General features: G+C 39.7%; 1 protein-coding gene across 2 annotated transcripts in view; it reads right to left on the bottom strand.

Moving 5' to 3' along the window:
- arhgef10 (Rho guanine nucleotide exchange factor (GEF) 10) overlaps positions 1–16695 on the bottom strand; it is a 72672-nt gene that overhangs the window by 31450 nt on the left and 24527 nt on the right. Inside the window, exons 4-18 of one of the 2 annotated variants that reach the window (XM_041812939.1) lie at positions 14805–15152; positions 13843–13879; positions 13487–13575; positions 13110–13166; positions 12637–12824; positions 10156–10272; positions 9573–9684; positions 9239–9351; positions 9070–9147; positions 8811–8990; positions 6179–6295; positions 5894–5986; positions 5222–5392; positions 4438–4583; positions 3022–3206 (exon numbers count right to left, since the gene is read on the bottom strand). In XM_041812939.1, coding sequence (XP_041668873.1) covers positions 3022–3206; positions 4438–4583; positions 5222–5392; positions 5894–5986; positions 6179–6295; positions 8811–8990; positions 9070–9147; positions 9239–9351; positions 9573–9684; positions 10156–10272; positions 12637–12824; positions 13110–13166; positions 13487–13575; positions 13843–13879; positions 14805–15152 — 2031 coding nt within the window. The remainder of the gene's footprint in view (positions 1–3021; positions 3207–4437; positions 4584–5221; positions 5393–5893; positions 5987–6178; positions 6296–8810; positions 8991–9069; positions 9148–9238; positions 9352–9572; positions 9685–10155; positions 10273–12636; positions 12825–13109; positions 13167–13486; positions 13576–13842; positions 13880–14804; positions 15153–16695) is intronic. The other variant, XM_041812940.1, reaches the window with a different exon arrangement.

Below are 16695 nucleotides of genomic sequence, written 5' to 3' on the forward strand. Positions count from 1 at the left end.
GATCAAATGGTTCATTAAACAAGCACAGGACTCCCTCAAATTAAAACCAAACTGCAAACATTTAAGTGCACACTACTGAGGGCGTGCAACAGGGAACAAAGAGTTAAACTTCATTAGAATCTTTGGCACCGAAATGACTCGTTTGCTTTAGCCATTCTCCCTTCCCTCTCTTCTCCACCTCCTCGTCTTTGTCCACAATAGCCGCACAGAGTCTGTCGGGTGCTCCAACTCCATGGCAACCCAAGCCCAGTCCTCTCCTGAAGGGCTTGGCATCCAAGAAAAACTTTTCATCCCTGTTTGTGCATCGGCAAAGTTCGCATCTGTAGGTGGTCTCTTTTCCCTCCCTCTGAGATTGTACACAAGACGCTGACCACAAATCCTTCGTCATCCTTGCACATGCATGAGCAGCACTAGACACAGAGGCCCACATAGATCACAGCAGGACTACATTTGGGGATGTGGGTTTTTTGATTTCATTGATCTTTTCATGGTCAGTGACCTCTAATTGTATTCTATTCATGTCACTGGGTCAAATTATGGCCGCCCTACAGTACATGGACAGCAGTATTTTCTCTAACTACTAACAGCAAACTAGAGCATGTTGTGCTTTTTTTTGTGAATTCTAGCTATCTGCTGTCTCCAATTGTGCTGTATGTAATTTTCATGGCTCATCTGCCTCAGCTAAGGCTTAGACACAAGGGGCTGAATTCAGGTCATGACAGAAATGGGGAAAAAACCTCCTGTGTTCGCACTAGGTTGTGCAAGTACAAAGCTTTATTTATAGCCAACATAATAAAATAGAGTCCATAAGACTCCACTTCAATCAAATGAATACTAAATTTTTATCAAATGTACTAGATTAAATCAAAACGATGTAGTTTGAATCTATTAAACTGTAAATATACTGCAGTGATTTTCCTGATTTGCCTCTCCTTTGACTGTATGTTATCTGTATTCAACAGTTCAAAGGCAAAGAAGAAGAATTGAGTGCTACCAGGAGTGAATTGGACGTTCCCATAGAAAAAGAAAAAAAACTGGCTCTGTGTAACCCATTTCAATCTGCCTCCAACTTCTTGAATGGCTCTTTGTGTGACTGCCAAATGCCACGAGGTTTCTAACAAAACCAGCCCTGGAAGAATCACAGGAATCACACCAGTCATCCTAGCAATTACACACTTCCTCAAAACAAACATAATATCTACAAATAACATGGTAAGCAGCAGGAGTGTAACTTGAAATGACTAGTCTGTGTGGTGGTGTGACTGTTATCCAGCCTAAAGAGGAGATGAACTAAGCAGAGAGACATGAAGAGAGGTGACATCATTCTCTGGAGAGTCCTGTCATTGTCTTCTAGGCTGGTCAACAAGTTGCTTTTGGCAAAACACAGTGGACTGAAAGACAATTGTTTCCACTTGTCAAAAGTTCCTGGGCAATGCACCCTTTTCAATGTGCACACACATTCCCACAGACACACAGAAGAGAGTTGATGCTGGTAAGGCAAAAACGACATCAGAGTGAGAGAGGATTCTGTTGACCTAAACAGTGACACAGAGATTTAAAAGTCCTGTATTTTACTACTTTTTAATCACTGTGTTTAAATTTAAAAGTCTAAGCATCAGTTTCCACAATGTCTAATTCCAAGTACTGCCACATGCAAGAACAGAACAAAACATATAGACCCATACGGCCTTCCTCAGGCCTTCCACAAGACTGCACATACACTTGAAGTATCATCACATCGGGTTAGGATGAGGCTTTGAGCCTGTCTGTCAGCTGCAGTCATAAGAAAACCCTACAGACAGACCAGACGTTGCTCAGGTCTGTCTGTGCCATCTGTTCATATAGTCTGGTGAAGTATCAGAGGGAGACAGGTGGTCAGGCAGGAGATGGGTGCAATGGGAGTGAGCATCATATGCAGTTTAGATTGAGGTAAAGGAAAAGGAAACAACACGGAGAGAATGTTTTCAGCAGAAGATGAGGCTGTAACAACCTGTTACACCCACTGGATAGTGTTAACATGTACCCAGTCATTTATCTATAAATAATCAAACATGGTAGATTGACTCTTTCCTGAAACACATTAAAACCACCAAAAGATTTATCCAGTGACAAATGTGACAGTGTGAAACCTGGCAGCAATAGGCAGAATATTACATAAGTGTATTACAGATGCCAGATTAGAGAGCAAGTAAGCTATAGAGTGCCGTTTGTTCTTCAGCTGAAAGCCTTTGACCTCCACATGGGTACATTTAACCTTCTACAGACCAAGGAAAATCCCATACTAAAGCACTCACCAGGCCTATAACGTGCACCAGCATTGACTCAATACAGGCACAAAAACAAATATAGATCCTAGTATAAAATACTGCAGAGCTGTTACCGCAATCATACACTCTCATTACGCCTCTTGTGTCTGATCTTGGCTTTTTAAAGTGGCCGAGCAGCTGTCTGCGACAGGGGAAAAGCCAGTGGAAAGACTGAAATCATTTCATTCTGCAGCCAGCAGAGCGAAGGACTGCAGGAGGAAAAAATGCATACAGAGACTGGAGGGTCTGTGCAGGGCTGACAACAACACCCTTACAGAAATGTTTGTAAATGACCTGTAATCTATGTATTTATAAGAGAAAAATTACATTTCTGTTAATTTAAAATATCTAATTGGTACGCTCAATCAAGCCAACTCAACATTTATAATTTCTTCCTCACTTCTGCATTTAAAATGGACATTTCCAGCCCTAGACAGGGACATTTACTGTCCTTTAAGTGCACTTCAACTTCACAGAATCAAACATAAGCACATTCACCTTTAATTAACCCTGAGAACTTTACCAACCAGAAGTGGTTGACTCCTGTTCTAAGGATCCAAATCCACTTATTCTCCTATGCAACTACTTGACACTAACAGCCCCACAAATTGGACTCTCCTACCTTTCCTATCAGGCTTTTTACCCCTAATTAAAAAAGAGAAACACAGCTGCACACACAGATTCATCAAAGAAGAGAGACTGTAATGGTTCGTACTTGGTTTTGCGTTGATGACCACCTTCTCCCCAGAATGGGGTGCCGGGTAGGGGCTGTTCTCAGCAATGTCTTCGCTAGATCCAAACTCCAGCACCTCCACGAAGCTCAAAGGCACGCTCCACTTCAGGAGAAACTTCTGGTCAAGAGAGGCATTGCCATTGTTGCTACCACTGCCATCCTGTGATCTAGGCGAAGCAGAAAGAGAGGAAGGTTAAGCGGCTCAGTGGACATTTTTTATGTTATAAACTTGTGCAGGATAATCATTTGCGGGTGTGCAAGTAGAAAAAATAGACAAGCTTTTATTAGTGCATGTGGAGGAGGCCTCTGGAAGCCATGTTTCAAATATCAGGAGGTAAATTTTACTCTTCTAGCAAAACAATTTTCTGGGTGAGGGAACATCTAGGTGGTGACCAACATGTTGCGATTACAGACAGAGGCTGAAAAGTCCAGAAATGGGGCTCTCCATCCCTCGTGGCTACATAGAAAACCACAGTGGGCACAAATTACTCCAAACCCAGAGAGGCGGTGTGGTCAAAAGTCAGTCCAAGGACACCAGCTGCATTCAGTTCTGACTATGTTCTACACTAGACAGTTTCATTTTTGTGTAGGTGACTCATTTTAGTTACCAAAACTTCCTGGTGGGAAATTCCAGTTCTTTTCTTACAGTAGGCAGAAGCACAACCCGAATTAAGAATTAAGCATGACAAAAGGTAAACTAGTAATGCATTACAGAAAATTTCATTTGATAACAAGATTAAACTCCCTGCAAAGTGATAAAAAAACCTTTATTTTCTTTTTGTTGTATGATGGGCCACAGTCATTTCAGTCATGAAAAAAATCTCTACGTTTATAAAATTAAGCTTTAAAATCATGACGAATGAGGCAGTAAAGTCTGCTCTAGGATGATGTGAACATGTCGGTTGAATGGGCTAAAGCCATGCCCACTCACTCCTATCAAATCTAAAAAAGGTTTTGGATCAGAGCACAGATGCCTGGCTGTGTGCCAGAGCAGACAGACAGAACTTGGTGTTAAATTTACTGTTTTCTGGTACAAATCTCTTTGCTATGATATTTTTAATGACCTATAGGCCAGTGTGGCTGATAGATTTGGGAAGTTTACCTCACAATGGACAAAAAACACAGCATGTAGCTGGCTGTTCTTTTTTAAAGAAGACAGTGACATCAGCCAGCAACAGATTGTACTGAGATCAACAGCTCGATAATTTATATCGTTGCCCTGCCCAAATAAAACCAAGCCAGGAAAGTGTCAGTCTGAATCAAAAATTCAGTCACACGTAGATCTCAGTGCTTTCACGTGTTTACAGTAACCTTATTTCAACATATTTAGAGTGTTAAGACACAAAGTTTGGATTTCACAGGGACTTTTATGCAGATCCGATTTGTGGTCATGCTTACCGTATATTGGGCGTGGCACACATGAGGACATCATTGAGCAGGAAGAGGCGTCGCTCCTTTGTTTTGATGATTTCCCCGCGTTCGTTGTAGACTGTCTCCACCATGTCATCTGAGCGGATCAGGTAGCGACTGCCATTACTCAGAAGCTAATGAATAAACATAACAAGTCAGAGCTACGTATATATGGGAAAGTGGAGTGATAGAATTGTTTAATCACAACAAACTAAGGCCTTGTTGGCTACTACAGTAATCCTGGAGCATAAAAAATCCCCCAAAACCTACTAACTGTGAAACTTTATCAGCTGCCATGTTGCCATTTATAATGCTGTCTATCAAGTAACCATCCACTTAGAATAATAGAGTATGATAAAAGGTATCAACAGTAATTCAGAGCAGTTAAAGTCTACGAGGAGCCAAACTCCTCTGGCCGAAGTAGGGTATCCTGTAAACACACGCTTCCACACAGATGCCAGAGCGGGCAGCTGCTGATAGACAAATAATTGTACCTTAGGGAAAGCTGGTAGTTGTGCACATGTGCTTAAAATATGCAATTCAGGCCAGAGAATACATGGGAAAATGTGAGGCCCTAGTTCCTGAAGACTGCCCACACTGAGACAGAGAGAAATGCTACAGCACGTTAAAAAGAATAAAACAGCTATTTTTTCCCAAACGCTGACTGAGTAGTGAGCACATCTTTGACCCTTAACCACTTAACTTGCATATTTTAAAAAATACAAACAAGGTCGGATAAAAAAACCTCCAACACACTGAGCACTGGGCGAACCTTATTGAGGTAGCGTTCGTTCATGGCCTTTGCAATGTGACGTATCTCACAGCGCTGATCTGCCTCCCTCTTCTTCTCATTGAGCTTCTCTGCCAGTGTTTCCAGTTCAGTTAGGGCCATCTGCAAGGGCAGACGGTCTGCATGACCCACTGGAGTGTTCTTCAGCATGTCCTGTTAAGGAGGAACAGAGAAGTCAAACATCTAGCATTTGCTGTCTTTATAACAGTTTCAATAATGGAGTTAAAATTTGTGTCCAAGTCTACACAAAGAGAGGAGTTTTTATCTACATAACAAACATCCTCATGACTGATGAGGGTTTAATTATAGAGAATGGTAGTTTACAGGAAGTGATATCACCAACAGCTATCTGAATTTGTAGAAGTAGTCCTTCAAATTTTATATGCATGTTTAGACTCCAAAAAAAGCAGGATGGTGTCCTAGATTTTTCTGCAAGAGACACGAGAAAAGTAAATTTGCCAGGGTAAGATGAAAACAGATCTGAGGAAACCATTTCCCCTCAGAGTCTTTCCACAGTCCCCCTTGAGGTAGGAGCTTTGGTAAACAGTGAGCCATGAATTATGTGAAAAGGGCTCCATCTGCTGGTGAATCTATGTACCACAAATTCTACTGCAGTCTTCTGCTGAGTGACTAAAAATAAGACATGAATTTTACCTGAAGGAGCAGAATGAACTGTGGAAATCTCTGGATAGGTTTCATCATCAGGCCGTACAGAGTCACTCGGTCACCGCTGGTTTCCTGACGATGCTTTGTGTGAGAACACAGGTTACTTCAGTGAGAGGGGAACTATACTGCAGAAAAAGATTTTAAATAGATGGAAATAAAAGAGGAGCAAAGCTAAAAAGCAAAATTAGTTTCAATTCCCCCTACCCTTCCCTCCACAGAACTGTTCAAATGTTTGAGTTAGTGTAACGTGGCATTTGTGCTGCTGATTCTAACCTTGAGGAATTCTAGGAAGCAAGGTTTGGAGGCACAGGTCTTCCTCACCACAGCCATCGCTGTGCTGAAGTTGTTCACATACTCACTGTAGGCATCCAGCACCATGGACTTTGAGAACTGTTGAGAACAAAGATTCAAACACATACATCTGTTATGAGAATATAAGAGTGAGACATTTCTTTTGCTAAGGAGGCTTCTTCATCAATTTTGATCCTTGACTTAATATCTGAATATCACTGCTGCTTACATGTAGTTTATGTATAGTTTATGCCTTGTCTAGTCATGACTCAAAAATGCATTTTAACACTTCTTATCAAATATCTATACATGTTAATAGTGTAACATCCTTATTACCTCACGTGTCATTGCTACAACTTCAGAAATGTTAAAGCAAAAAGAAGCTGTTAGATACATGTGGACCCTCTTTATAATTAATTTTTTTTTTTTTTATAAATCTGCCTATAATGGCCTGAAATATAAGACACTGCATCACTTCAGTAATAGTAGCCTATTTCTCATTCTCTATCAGGGATCATCAACAATATAATCATTAAAAAAACTGTTTATCATGAATCTGTAATCTAGTAATTTTGTTCCTTCCTGAAATTATTTTGTGGTCTTTTCTCCCTCATATGTCGACAAAGATCAACATCTAAAACACATCTCTTTCATTTAGTGGATGAGTGTGTATATTGGCTCTGCTCTCTTGCTTTGCCTGCTACAGCGTCGGTGTGTCAGACAACAAACGGAGCACTTATTAGTGACTATATCTCTGTGTGTTTTTTTAGCAAATTAAGTTTAACCCTGCAGTATACAATGAGCTGGCCTGTTACTTGCATCAGTTTCTGACTGATATTATGCGCAACCAACAGCTGATGAATAAGTGTCAATCAATGAGATGAATGAAGAAAAGTTAGAGCAGCATTTGCAGTAAGGGAAAGTAACGAACATTATCATTTTGCAAGCCGTCTCTTTGCGAGAATCTGTGCACATATATTCACTAATGAAACACCACATAACTTTCACTGTGACTCTGCACAGGTGTTTAGCAGCAACAAGGTTTATTTCTCTGATTGTAGCTCATGGGCAGCTCAAAATGGCATGTGCGCAGGGGGATTTTTAGTGGTGATACAAACTAGTGACAGGATTGGCTCTAGCTGCCACGCAAACTGTTTGAGGGTGTCAGGAACATTTCATGGACAGTATTAGCCTACTTCATGGGAGCTACTGCTGATGCATCCTGTTAATCTCATGAGACATTTTTCACCTAAACGAGAGATCTCATGATGTTTAAATCTCGTGAGATCTTGTGGCACAAGTATGCCCCATCCATTAAATCATTTGTAGATAAAGTCTGACAGGTAGACCCATTTTCTGTATGTTTTATAGTGGATATTGGCTTGCATGAATGGGATTCATGATAACATAGTAACACTTTCTGAGCGATTTTACTTGCTTGGTTTCAGACCTTAATCTGCAAATCCCATAAATGGAGGTAAGTATAAAACTGCAGCATGACTGTTTGCTAATGTTATCTTATCATCCAATTATGGAGGATGTGGTCATCCAATGGGGAATTTTCCAGTAGTAATGTTTATTTTGGTTTTAGATAATAGATAACACAAGCTTTGGTTGCATTACTGTTCCTCTATTTAAGAGTGACAGAGGATTACCAAAATATTCAGATATCTTTTGATGGATACTCTAGTCTCCTGTCATTTCAAATCTTCAGAGTCTGAAGATTGGGTGTAAAACTCCACGAAGACCAACGTTATTGTTGTTGTTATTTCTGTTTGTTTAGCTAAGCTTGTAAAAAATCCTCCCATTCCAGCTTTTAAGAAATAAAGTCTTGGTTCCATATAGGTTTGAATGCTTTCAAAAAGCTCTATAAAGCAATTTGTTTTTCTATTTTTTTCAGGAATACAAGGCAAAACATTTTCTGATTTTCTATGTTAAGGCAGGATTCAAGTACAATGTGACTTCACTAATTAATACAGAGAAATATCTTAGTCAATTCTTCTTTGGGTGTTAGTCTCCATTTCTGCACTAGTTTGAAATATATGAGACACAAGGCTTTCATTTCAGCCTTCAACAAGAGTTTAGAGAGGCTTTTATCATTTATACTTTATCATTTTCATTCTGTTAGATTCTATGAACACATACAAAACAGAATAGACTATTCTCTTCCTAAAAGTAGCTCCTAGGGTGTGAATCCTGTTGTTTTGTGATGACTGTGAATTGTAAGGTCAAAGAGGGCAATGAACAGACTTAAAATGAGTCTCATATGACATTTGCTGGTTGTCTGATTTCATGCCAGGGGTTAATATTTGTGTCAAAACAAGGAAGTGAAAGGTTGAGCATGATTGTTGGAGATGTGCTATTTTGCTTTGATGTTGCCAGGCAGACAAAGCAAAGAGAAGTTTGGAGAATTAAATAGCAAAGTTTAGTGTTCCCCCTTAGAGAGACGTCTTTGAAGTAGGATTCTAAGACAGTTTTATAGTTGTGCTTTACGCAATCTGGAAGACAGTTATTTTCAGTTCGATTTAAGAAAAGCTAAATTTAAATAATTCATGGGTACACCCATTACATATACTTTAACATGGATTTAATGATTAAAAAAAGAAAAGCTTACTGATGCTACAAACACATCTCCAATCATCTCCAGGCTGTCCCACTCAGCCACACGGCTTGCCAGGGCGATCTGGAACAGGAAGTGACACTGCAGGATTTCACGCACACGATAGAAGGTCATCTTCAGTTTCCTGTCACTCAGCAGCCTTGGCTCAATCTGGGACAGTGGCTTCTCATATTGCTGAGAAAGCAGAGAAAGTGAACTGTAATAACCAACCCTTCAGGGGGGATTTCGCAACCACTGCTTTTCATGTGCATACCTCCAATATTCTCTTCAGTGCATCCAGATAGTTCTTCTCACTTTCCAAAATAGATCCCAGTATACATCTTCTCACCAGCTGAACAAGAAAGTACAAAACTATCGGTCTCCAGGCGTTTTGCATGGTAGAGTATTACATTTTAGGATAACTATTACTGCATGTTTATTACCTGTTGCTGTGAAAGACCCTCTGGTGCAGGACACAGAACTGGCTCAACATTGAAACAGTCCACCTCAATGAAGAGTTCAGACTCCTCGTCCTCAAAACATGCCGACTTCCTCTCTACAAAGTAAAGAAGAAAGAGCAGGTCAAGTACAGATTAACATTTCTAATCAAACAAAACAGCTATCATGCTGAAGGGAGGAATTTTATTCCCAGTCACCCTTTTCTAATCTAATTAAACCTTCATTTTAACAGTAATTAAAAATAAACAAAATGAATCTGAGTTGGGACACGGGGAGATTCTTGTTATGAAGACTTGCAGCCTTTTATCAATCACATACCATGACAGAAAGACTTGGTTTTGATGAACGAGCGTCCCTTCTTCACTGCTGCTTTGGTTTTCTCAAGCCCATCTTTGGTCCCTTCCTTTGCTGCCTTCACCAACTTTTGCATCTTTGATGAGATAAAACACACTATTATTTGGCACTCAAAAGACTCAGTGACATTATTGTTTTCATGATTGATAAGTTTATTACAAGGGGAAGTTCAGTTTACTCTAAGTACACCTATGGTTAAAAGGCTACTCAACTGAGCTAAGCAGGACAGGAGCAGTGTTAGAGTAAGAATGGAGGTAAACACAACATAATTAATCACTGTACAGTCTTGTAAAAATATAAATCTCAAGCATTATAGCCTCTGATGCATCAACTTATAGCAGGACAGGTCAGTGCAGCAGACAAGGAGCTAAAGAACTGTATGCAAACCCACCACCAGTACCACCATCATCATCACAAGCCATTCATATGAGAGCAGGATGTAACGAGTCAGTGAGAGACACCCAAAGTGGTTAGCTAGACTGAGAGCAAAAGGGATGGAACTACTTTGTCTAGCACAGACAGGTGAGGTGAGCCTCAGGTAGTTTACCTTCTGCTCGTGTTTCTGTTTTAGCTGCTGCAGCTCTACCGTTCCCACTGTATTTGCCATTAGATCTTTCATCTTTTTCTCATAGTGTTCTTTCAAGCGTGTCAGATCTTGAGAGAGCTAAATGAAAGCAAAGCAGGTGTTACTGGTCATGGTTTTGGAATTAACTTGCACCTAAGAGCCACTGCTTAGTCACTGTGACTCCGATGTGTGTTGTCAGACTGCTGACTCTAGCCTCATGCTAACATTTCTATTTAAAACAACATTATGCAACTATTTTACCAAAAAATTAGTTACAAAATATTTCTGACTGATGTTTAATAGGGAGATAAATGTGTATTTGTGCTTCTATAGCCTGTTCTTGCATTGTGTACTTTGAGTTGACTCAGTATGATCTCTTATGAGGAGTTACTTCACAGCTTTGTCAGCAGAAAGGCTTGAAGCAAACACCTCTTGTTGCAGGTCTGAACCTGTTTTTTCTCTGCAGACATCACTGCAGAGACATGGAGACCAAATAGGAAGTTGATAGAGAAGACAAAACAAGAAACTGACTGAGCAAAAGGTTTGTCGAAGTAAATCTCAGACTTTGTCTTCATTGTTGGCAAGAGAGGTACGAGGTATGGCTATTAAATGATAAGACTGTGCTTATGAGGATTAAACCACGTGGTTCACAGTCACACCGATCATTATTTATTAAAGGTCGGGCATTCACGAACAACTGCTGTAAGTCTCCAAGAAGTGACATCTTTAGTGCACTGCTAGCTACTGATTGAAGTGCACATGTTTTTGCTGAGGCGCCAAAATAGGATAAACTTAAAAGTTGCGCAACACATTTACTAAAAATCTTTGTTGAAAACAAAACAAAACAGGATCTGAATCCTTTCGTACACCATCTGAGGTGTATGGGGAACACTGCATGTCATGTGCATGTTTAAATGGCACTAAAGAATTTGTTTGAGAGGATGTCTAAGACAATGAACGTTCTGGGTGCCCGTGCACATTAAAAACTTCTGAAAACATTCAACAAATTGAACAAATAGTTTGACACGATTGACAACTCCATATAAGAATGACTGCAGTAATGGTCTCATTGATAAAGAGACAGCATGGCATATTTTGCATGAAAATTTGCACATGACAAAAGTGTGTGCCAAAGATTTCCCAGACCTTCTGAGTCATTCTCAAAAACACAAGCAAATTTATGGAGACATTTTGAAACAAACTGAAGGAAACCCAAACGCTCTAGATGGGGTGATTACATGCGCTGGAACTTGGATCTTCCAAAATGATCCTGAGACAAAACTGCAGTCAGTCTACTGGAAAACATCATCACCAAGGATGAAGAAAGCGTGACCAAGCAAGTCCAAATTCAAGGCCATGTTGATTGTTTATTTTTTTTATATTAAAGGTATCATTTTGAAGGAGGATCAACACAATTACAAACAGGTTCTAAAAAACTGTGAAAGAAAGAGGCCACAATTGTGGAAAAATTGATTTCATTCTTCACCAAGACAACGCACTAGCTCACACTGTGCTCTCTGTAAAGCAGTTTCTGGCTCAAAAATAAATCACAGTGCTTGATCACCCTCCCTATTCACCTGATCTAGCACAATGTGACTTTTTTCTTTTCACTAAGACAAAACCCGTGCACAAAGAAACACGTTTTGAGTCTATGTCAGATGTTACGAAAAGAACAACAGAGGTTTTGAGACAACTACTGCTTGCTTCTTTTTTAATAGCCATATCTTGTATATGCACTCAAAGCTGAAGGGGTGCCAAATCTCAGAATATGGTCATTTATGCAAAATGCTGCTTTGAACTTTGCATCGAGAGGATGTGACTAATAAGCATTATTTTTCTTTTATGATGACATCAAAATACATCAGTCACTTAGTTTCACTGTTGTTGTTTCAGGTTTAAAAATAATAATTTAAATAAAATAGAAAAATACGAAGAATTTGAACTTATGGTTGATTCGGCATGTATGTGTAAATAAATGTTACTGATTATTTATGTTGTAAAACATAAATAATGAGCTATGATTCTCATAACTGGGGCATTTTTGATCCTGATATTCTGAGGGTATTTGCATTTGTAAATTATGACCAGGCTACACTTAAATGTGAAGTTGAATTCACAAAACCACAAGCCAATATAATACAGATTTAAGCAAGCCATCTATAGGCAGAATGATTGGTCCCAGGTCTGCAGAAGCAAATATTATATTCAACATCAAATGCACAAATAGACTGCACAAACAGACTGTAAATTATCAAAATATTAATCAACAAACTAAACCAGAGGTTGAACAAGGCAAATGTTCAAACTCAAAGTAAAAAAATAAGATACCTCCAGTATCAAAATATGTGTGGATACGTGGAGGGTAATGGAGAACAGCAGCCCTGATGTCAATTCTAAGCATTTTAAATTGTTCATACAGCTGTAATGCTGACTCAGAAATGGAGGGAAAATTGTTATACACACATGTGTTTTTCTCTGGGGTGGCTTTCCTCTCATGAAAGCATGGGGGAGGCCGTTCTCAGGGCGGCCTTCCCCGTCACTGGCCTCGTCATAGCTTTCAAACTCGCTGGAGCTCCATCCATTGTCGAGGGAACTGTTGCAGCCACCCTCTTCGCCGAGTTCAACATCATCGTAGATCATCTCATCTGGATCTATATAATAAATAGAAACAACAATGGAAATATTACACACTTACAGTTAATCCATTACATACTGGAATTTTCTCATGTTTCTTTTTACATGCAGCAAGACTTTTAAAAAGACTTCTCTAAATGTTACATAATAAATCCTAACTTTACCAAAGGTTGTATTAATTAATGCATAAGCATTACAAATTTAAAATACATGAGAAGAAAAGAAGACTGATAAGTGGGCAGCAATGATAGTCTTACAGCCTCACACAGAAACTGAAACATGAAAATTTTAATGTCACAAACCTGTGTTGGAGTCAGAGTTCTCTCTGGGCACATCATCATAAATCACCTCATCTGGATCTGGAGAAGAGAAGAAACAATTCAGAAGAAGTAATCCGTCTTATTTCTCTTATCAGATACTGTAGCTCGGGCTGTTCACACTACAAACAGGACGTAAAGTAAGGGGGAGATCTAAAAGAAAAGTGCACAAGGGTCCACTTCCTCAAAAGAACTGGGAAGGAAGTGTCTGGGAATACAGTTGTGTCAGAAGAAAGAGAGAGATGATGATATCAGCCTGAAGACGGGCAGTGGGTGTGCAGACACAAGGAGAGAGAACTGAAACAACAGAAAAAAAATGTTACATGCATCCTTATGCATGTGTTGTGAACATTATTCCTTACTTTCCATCCATGCAGTGTTGGCAGGATCGGATGCCCACTTAGCCAAAGCATCCTCCTCTCTTATTGGGGGATACTCCTCACTAAAAACACTAAAAAGCAAACAAAGCAGAATAACAGCTCTACATATGCAAAGTTTATTTTTCATTTTCAGCGTCAATGCTGGGATAGTTAACACCATTCTCTACTGTTTTAACTATAAATATATTAAAGCATGTATTACCACTATTAGGGCTGCTGTCTCTGTGGCGTATAAGCAAGGGTCTGGGGCTTTAACAGTCTGAGTGATAAGTTTATCTTCTAACTAAGTTTTAACAGTAAATGCACTTATTGTTCCTTCTATTGAGTGAGCCACATACCTGTCTGCAGAGGTGTTGCTATTTCCAGCAACAGTTACTGAAGGGGAGAGAGAAAACCTCAAGTTAAAGTACAGCATATGCATTTATTAGAGCATGGAAGAAACTCTTACGTAAATTGTCATACATCCTGAAAATTTTTTCTACCATAAAAGAAAGAAAAACCACATAATTTTTAGACAAATCAGCAACTTACATGCCTAGCAATTCAAGATTTGTGAAACAGGTTGCTACTCTTTAATATGCCACCAGGTGTCGCTATAGAGGATGATACTTGGACATGCTTCATGCCAATCATCTCAAAAACTACAGATAAATATCTTCTTTTAAATGAGCTTCCCTTTTCCCTCTAAATATGCACCTGGTTTAAATTTACATGATAATTGTATTTAATTCTTACAACAATGTAATTAAACATCTGAATGATACCTTTTTGCCATATCTATTCGGGCCAAAAGCAAAACATCAGTGCAAAAAAGACTGATCTACATAACTGCACACCATATATCTTAAAAGTCTTTTACTAAAACATCTGAGTATTTCAATGTGGTGTAACCTCGGTAAGATAATTACTGTGTAATCAGACTCCTCAGCGTGCCAGGCCTCAGGCTTGGACTCAACTGCAGCTAGATTTTAGGGGAACCGGAATTTCTCACAGCTAACACAGATCTTTGGGGAGGGCTAAATTTAGTCCCTACTTCCTAGTGGCAAGGCTTTAGGAAAAACAAGAGAAAGAAGAAAAGACGGGATAGAGGCAGCTGATACAGCATTTACGTGTCACAGTTTTGTCTCTCTAGGTCTGAGTATAGAGGAAAAGGAGAGGAAGGATCCAACCATAAAATGAAAGACAAAACCAATACTTTGTACACAAAACATTTTCAGTTATGGGGCGTTAAAAACTATTATCTAATCCACCACATTATGATAAATTTTAATTGTTATTATTTCTGCAGGCTGTACTTTACCATCCTCATCTACTGAGAGGTGTCGAATGATGACTGGTGTGGTGTAAGTTGGTGTGATGAGTGGTACACCCGAGGGGGTTGCATAGCCGCAGGGAACTGGGACTGAGTATCCTGAAGTGATGCCACCAGGGCTGGTGTGGGCAGCTCCCTGGGTGTCGCCAACTCCTTCCTTGGGCTCTGTTGGTGAGGAAGGGGAAGAGGAGGGTCCATGCTGATGTTCCAGCTGCTGCAGCTGTAGAGGAGTGATGTCGATTACAGAGTAAGGATTGACCTTGCCCTGAGAGGAGCTCCTGGGAACTGGCGGCTCAGTCTGATGGTCACTGATGGACTCATTCTGGCCCTCCATGTCTGATGAGACAAAGAAGCAACTTCAACTGAAAATAAATATGCCATGCCAAGCAGAAACAAAACTGAGATAAATTATAAAATATAAAATCAGGTTTATCTATCATAAAACAGTAACTAATTGAATTATCAGAATGCCTACTGAGCAGCTATAGACACAGACCCATTAAGATTAGGAACAAGAATAATCCTCTTTATTTGTGATCTTAAAAAGACTAGTTGGAAAGAGGTTCAACCTACAACTTTGACATATTCACTACCTCAACTGAAGTAATAAACATTAACACAAAATTACACTGCATAAGGATATAAAAACACTTCGTAAAGTATTTGTTGTTGTATAGTTTTTAACATTAAAATGCGTTTGTGTCAACCTCATAAGAGAGTAGTGCTACTTCTATCTGCTAATCTCAGTCTGTACAAGCATTAAGAAGATGAAAACTGTGCAGGGAAATCAGCAATATGGAAGGTTTTTGAGTTAGTCACTGCTGCAGGTATCAAGGAAGCCAAAACAAAAGGAACAGCAGACAGCAGAGTGGCATAAACACTGACGCAGCAGCCAGGACAAGGACGTGCCTGGGCTGAGCAGACAGCTGTAGTGGACTTAGGTGAGTGGGTAAATCTACCTATCACCTGTTCATAGATGCGTGCAACTGTATTCAACACAGAATCATGTCATACAGAAAGGCATGGATGGTTAGGGTCAATGGCAAGAGCACCATCTCCCTTCACAGAAGCCAGCAGTAGCCTGCCTAGCTAGTCAGCGCTAGCAATGTGGGAGGAGCAATCAACGTCTTGTCTTTCTTCATGGCCCCTCCAGAGAAACCATGTACATTTCGTTGATATTTAAGACTGACCTATGACTGATATGATATATATGTACAGCTGACATATCGACTGTACACATCAGAAGAGATTTTCATATCTTCCAACACAATATTCAACTAGGTAATAACTTGGTATCAGGTAATAACTTCTGATTCCGTAACATGCCTTATCTTGCCAATGACACTGGGCATCCGTAGTCTTTTTAATTGCTGTGTTTGTTACAACGCTGCCTCTTGTACCTACTAAGAGTTAGGTGTAAGATCTGAGTTATAAATTAAGCCTCCTTTAGAACAAAATCAGCTGGTGCAACACCTTAAATGTTAGAAGGGTGTAGTTAGAACTTACAAGTATATTTCAACTAGGCTTCATCTGAACTTGTGCATAGGTTGTTGTTTTCTTTTTTTATGTTGTCTGAGTTTACAGTCTGTGGCATTTACCTTATGTCAATCACTGCATGCACAGGGCATTTATGAACCATTTTGACTTACCAGGACTTACAGGTCCGCACTTGCTGTCAACCTAAAAAAGCCGAGTTCTGAGCAGGGACAAAAACATTCCCCTTTCTTGCAACTTTGTTTAAACAACTACTTTCACTCATGCTTCAGCGTAAGGCCCCTTTTTCAAATATGGGTGTTTTTCTATGAGCACATCAAGCTATTTCAGTCAATAGTACAAATCAAGGCTATGGAAAGACATGATAATATGCTGTAGAGAGCAG

This window comes from Cheilinus undulatus, linkage group 18, assembly GCF_018320785.1.
Source record: "Cheilinus undulatus linkage group 18, ASM1832078v1, whole genome shotgun sequence".
Taxonomy (NCBI): Eukaryota; Metazoa; Chordata; class Actinopteri; order Labriformes; family Labridae; genus Cheilinus; species Cheilinus undulatus.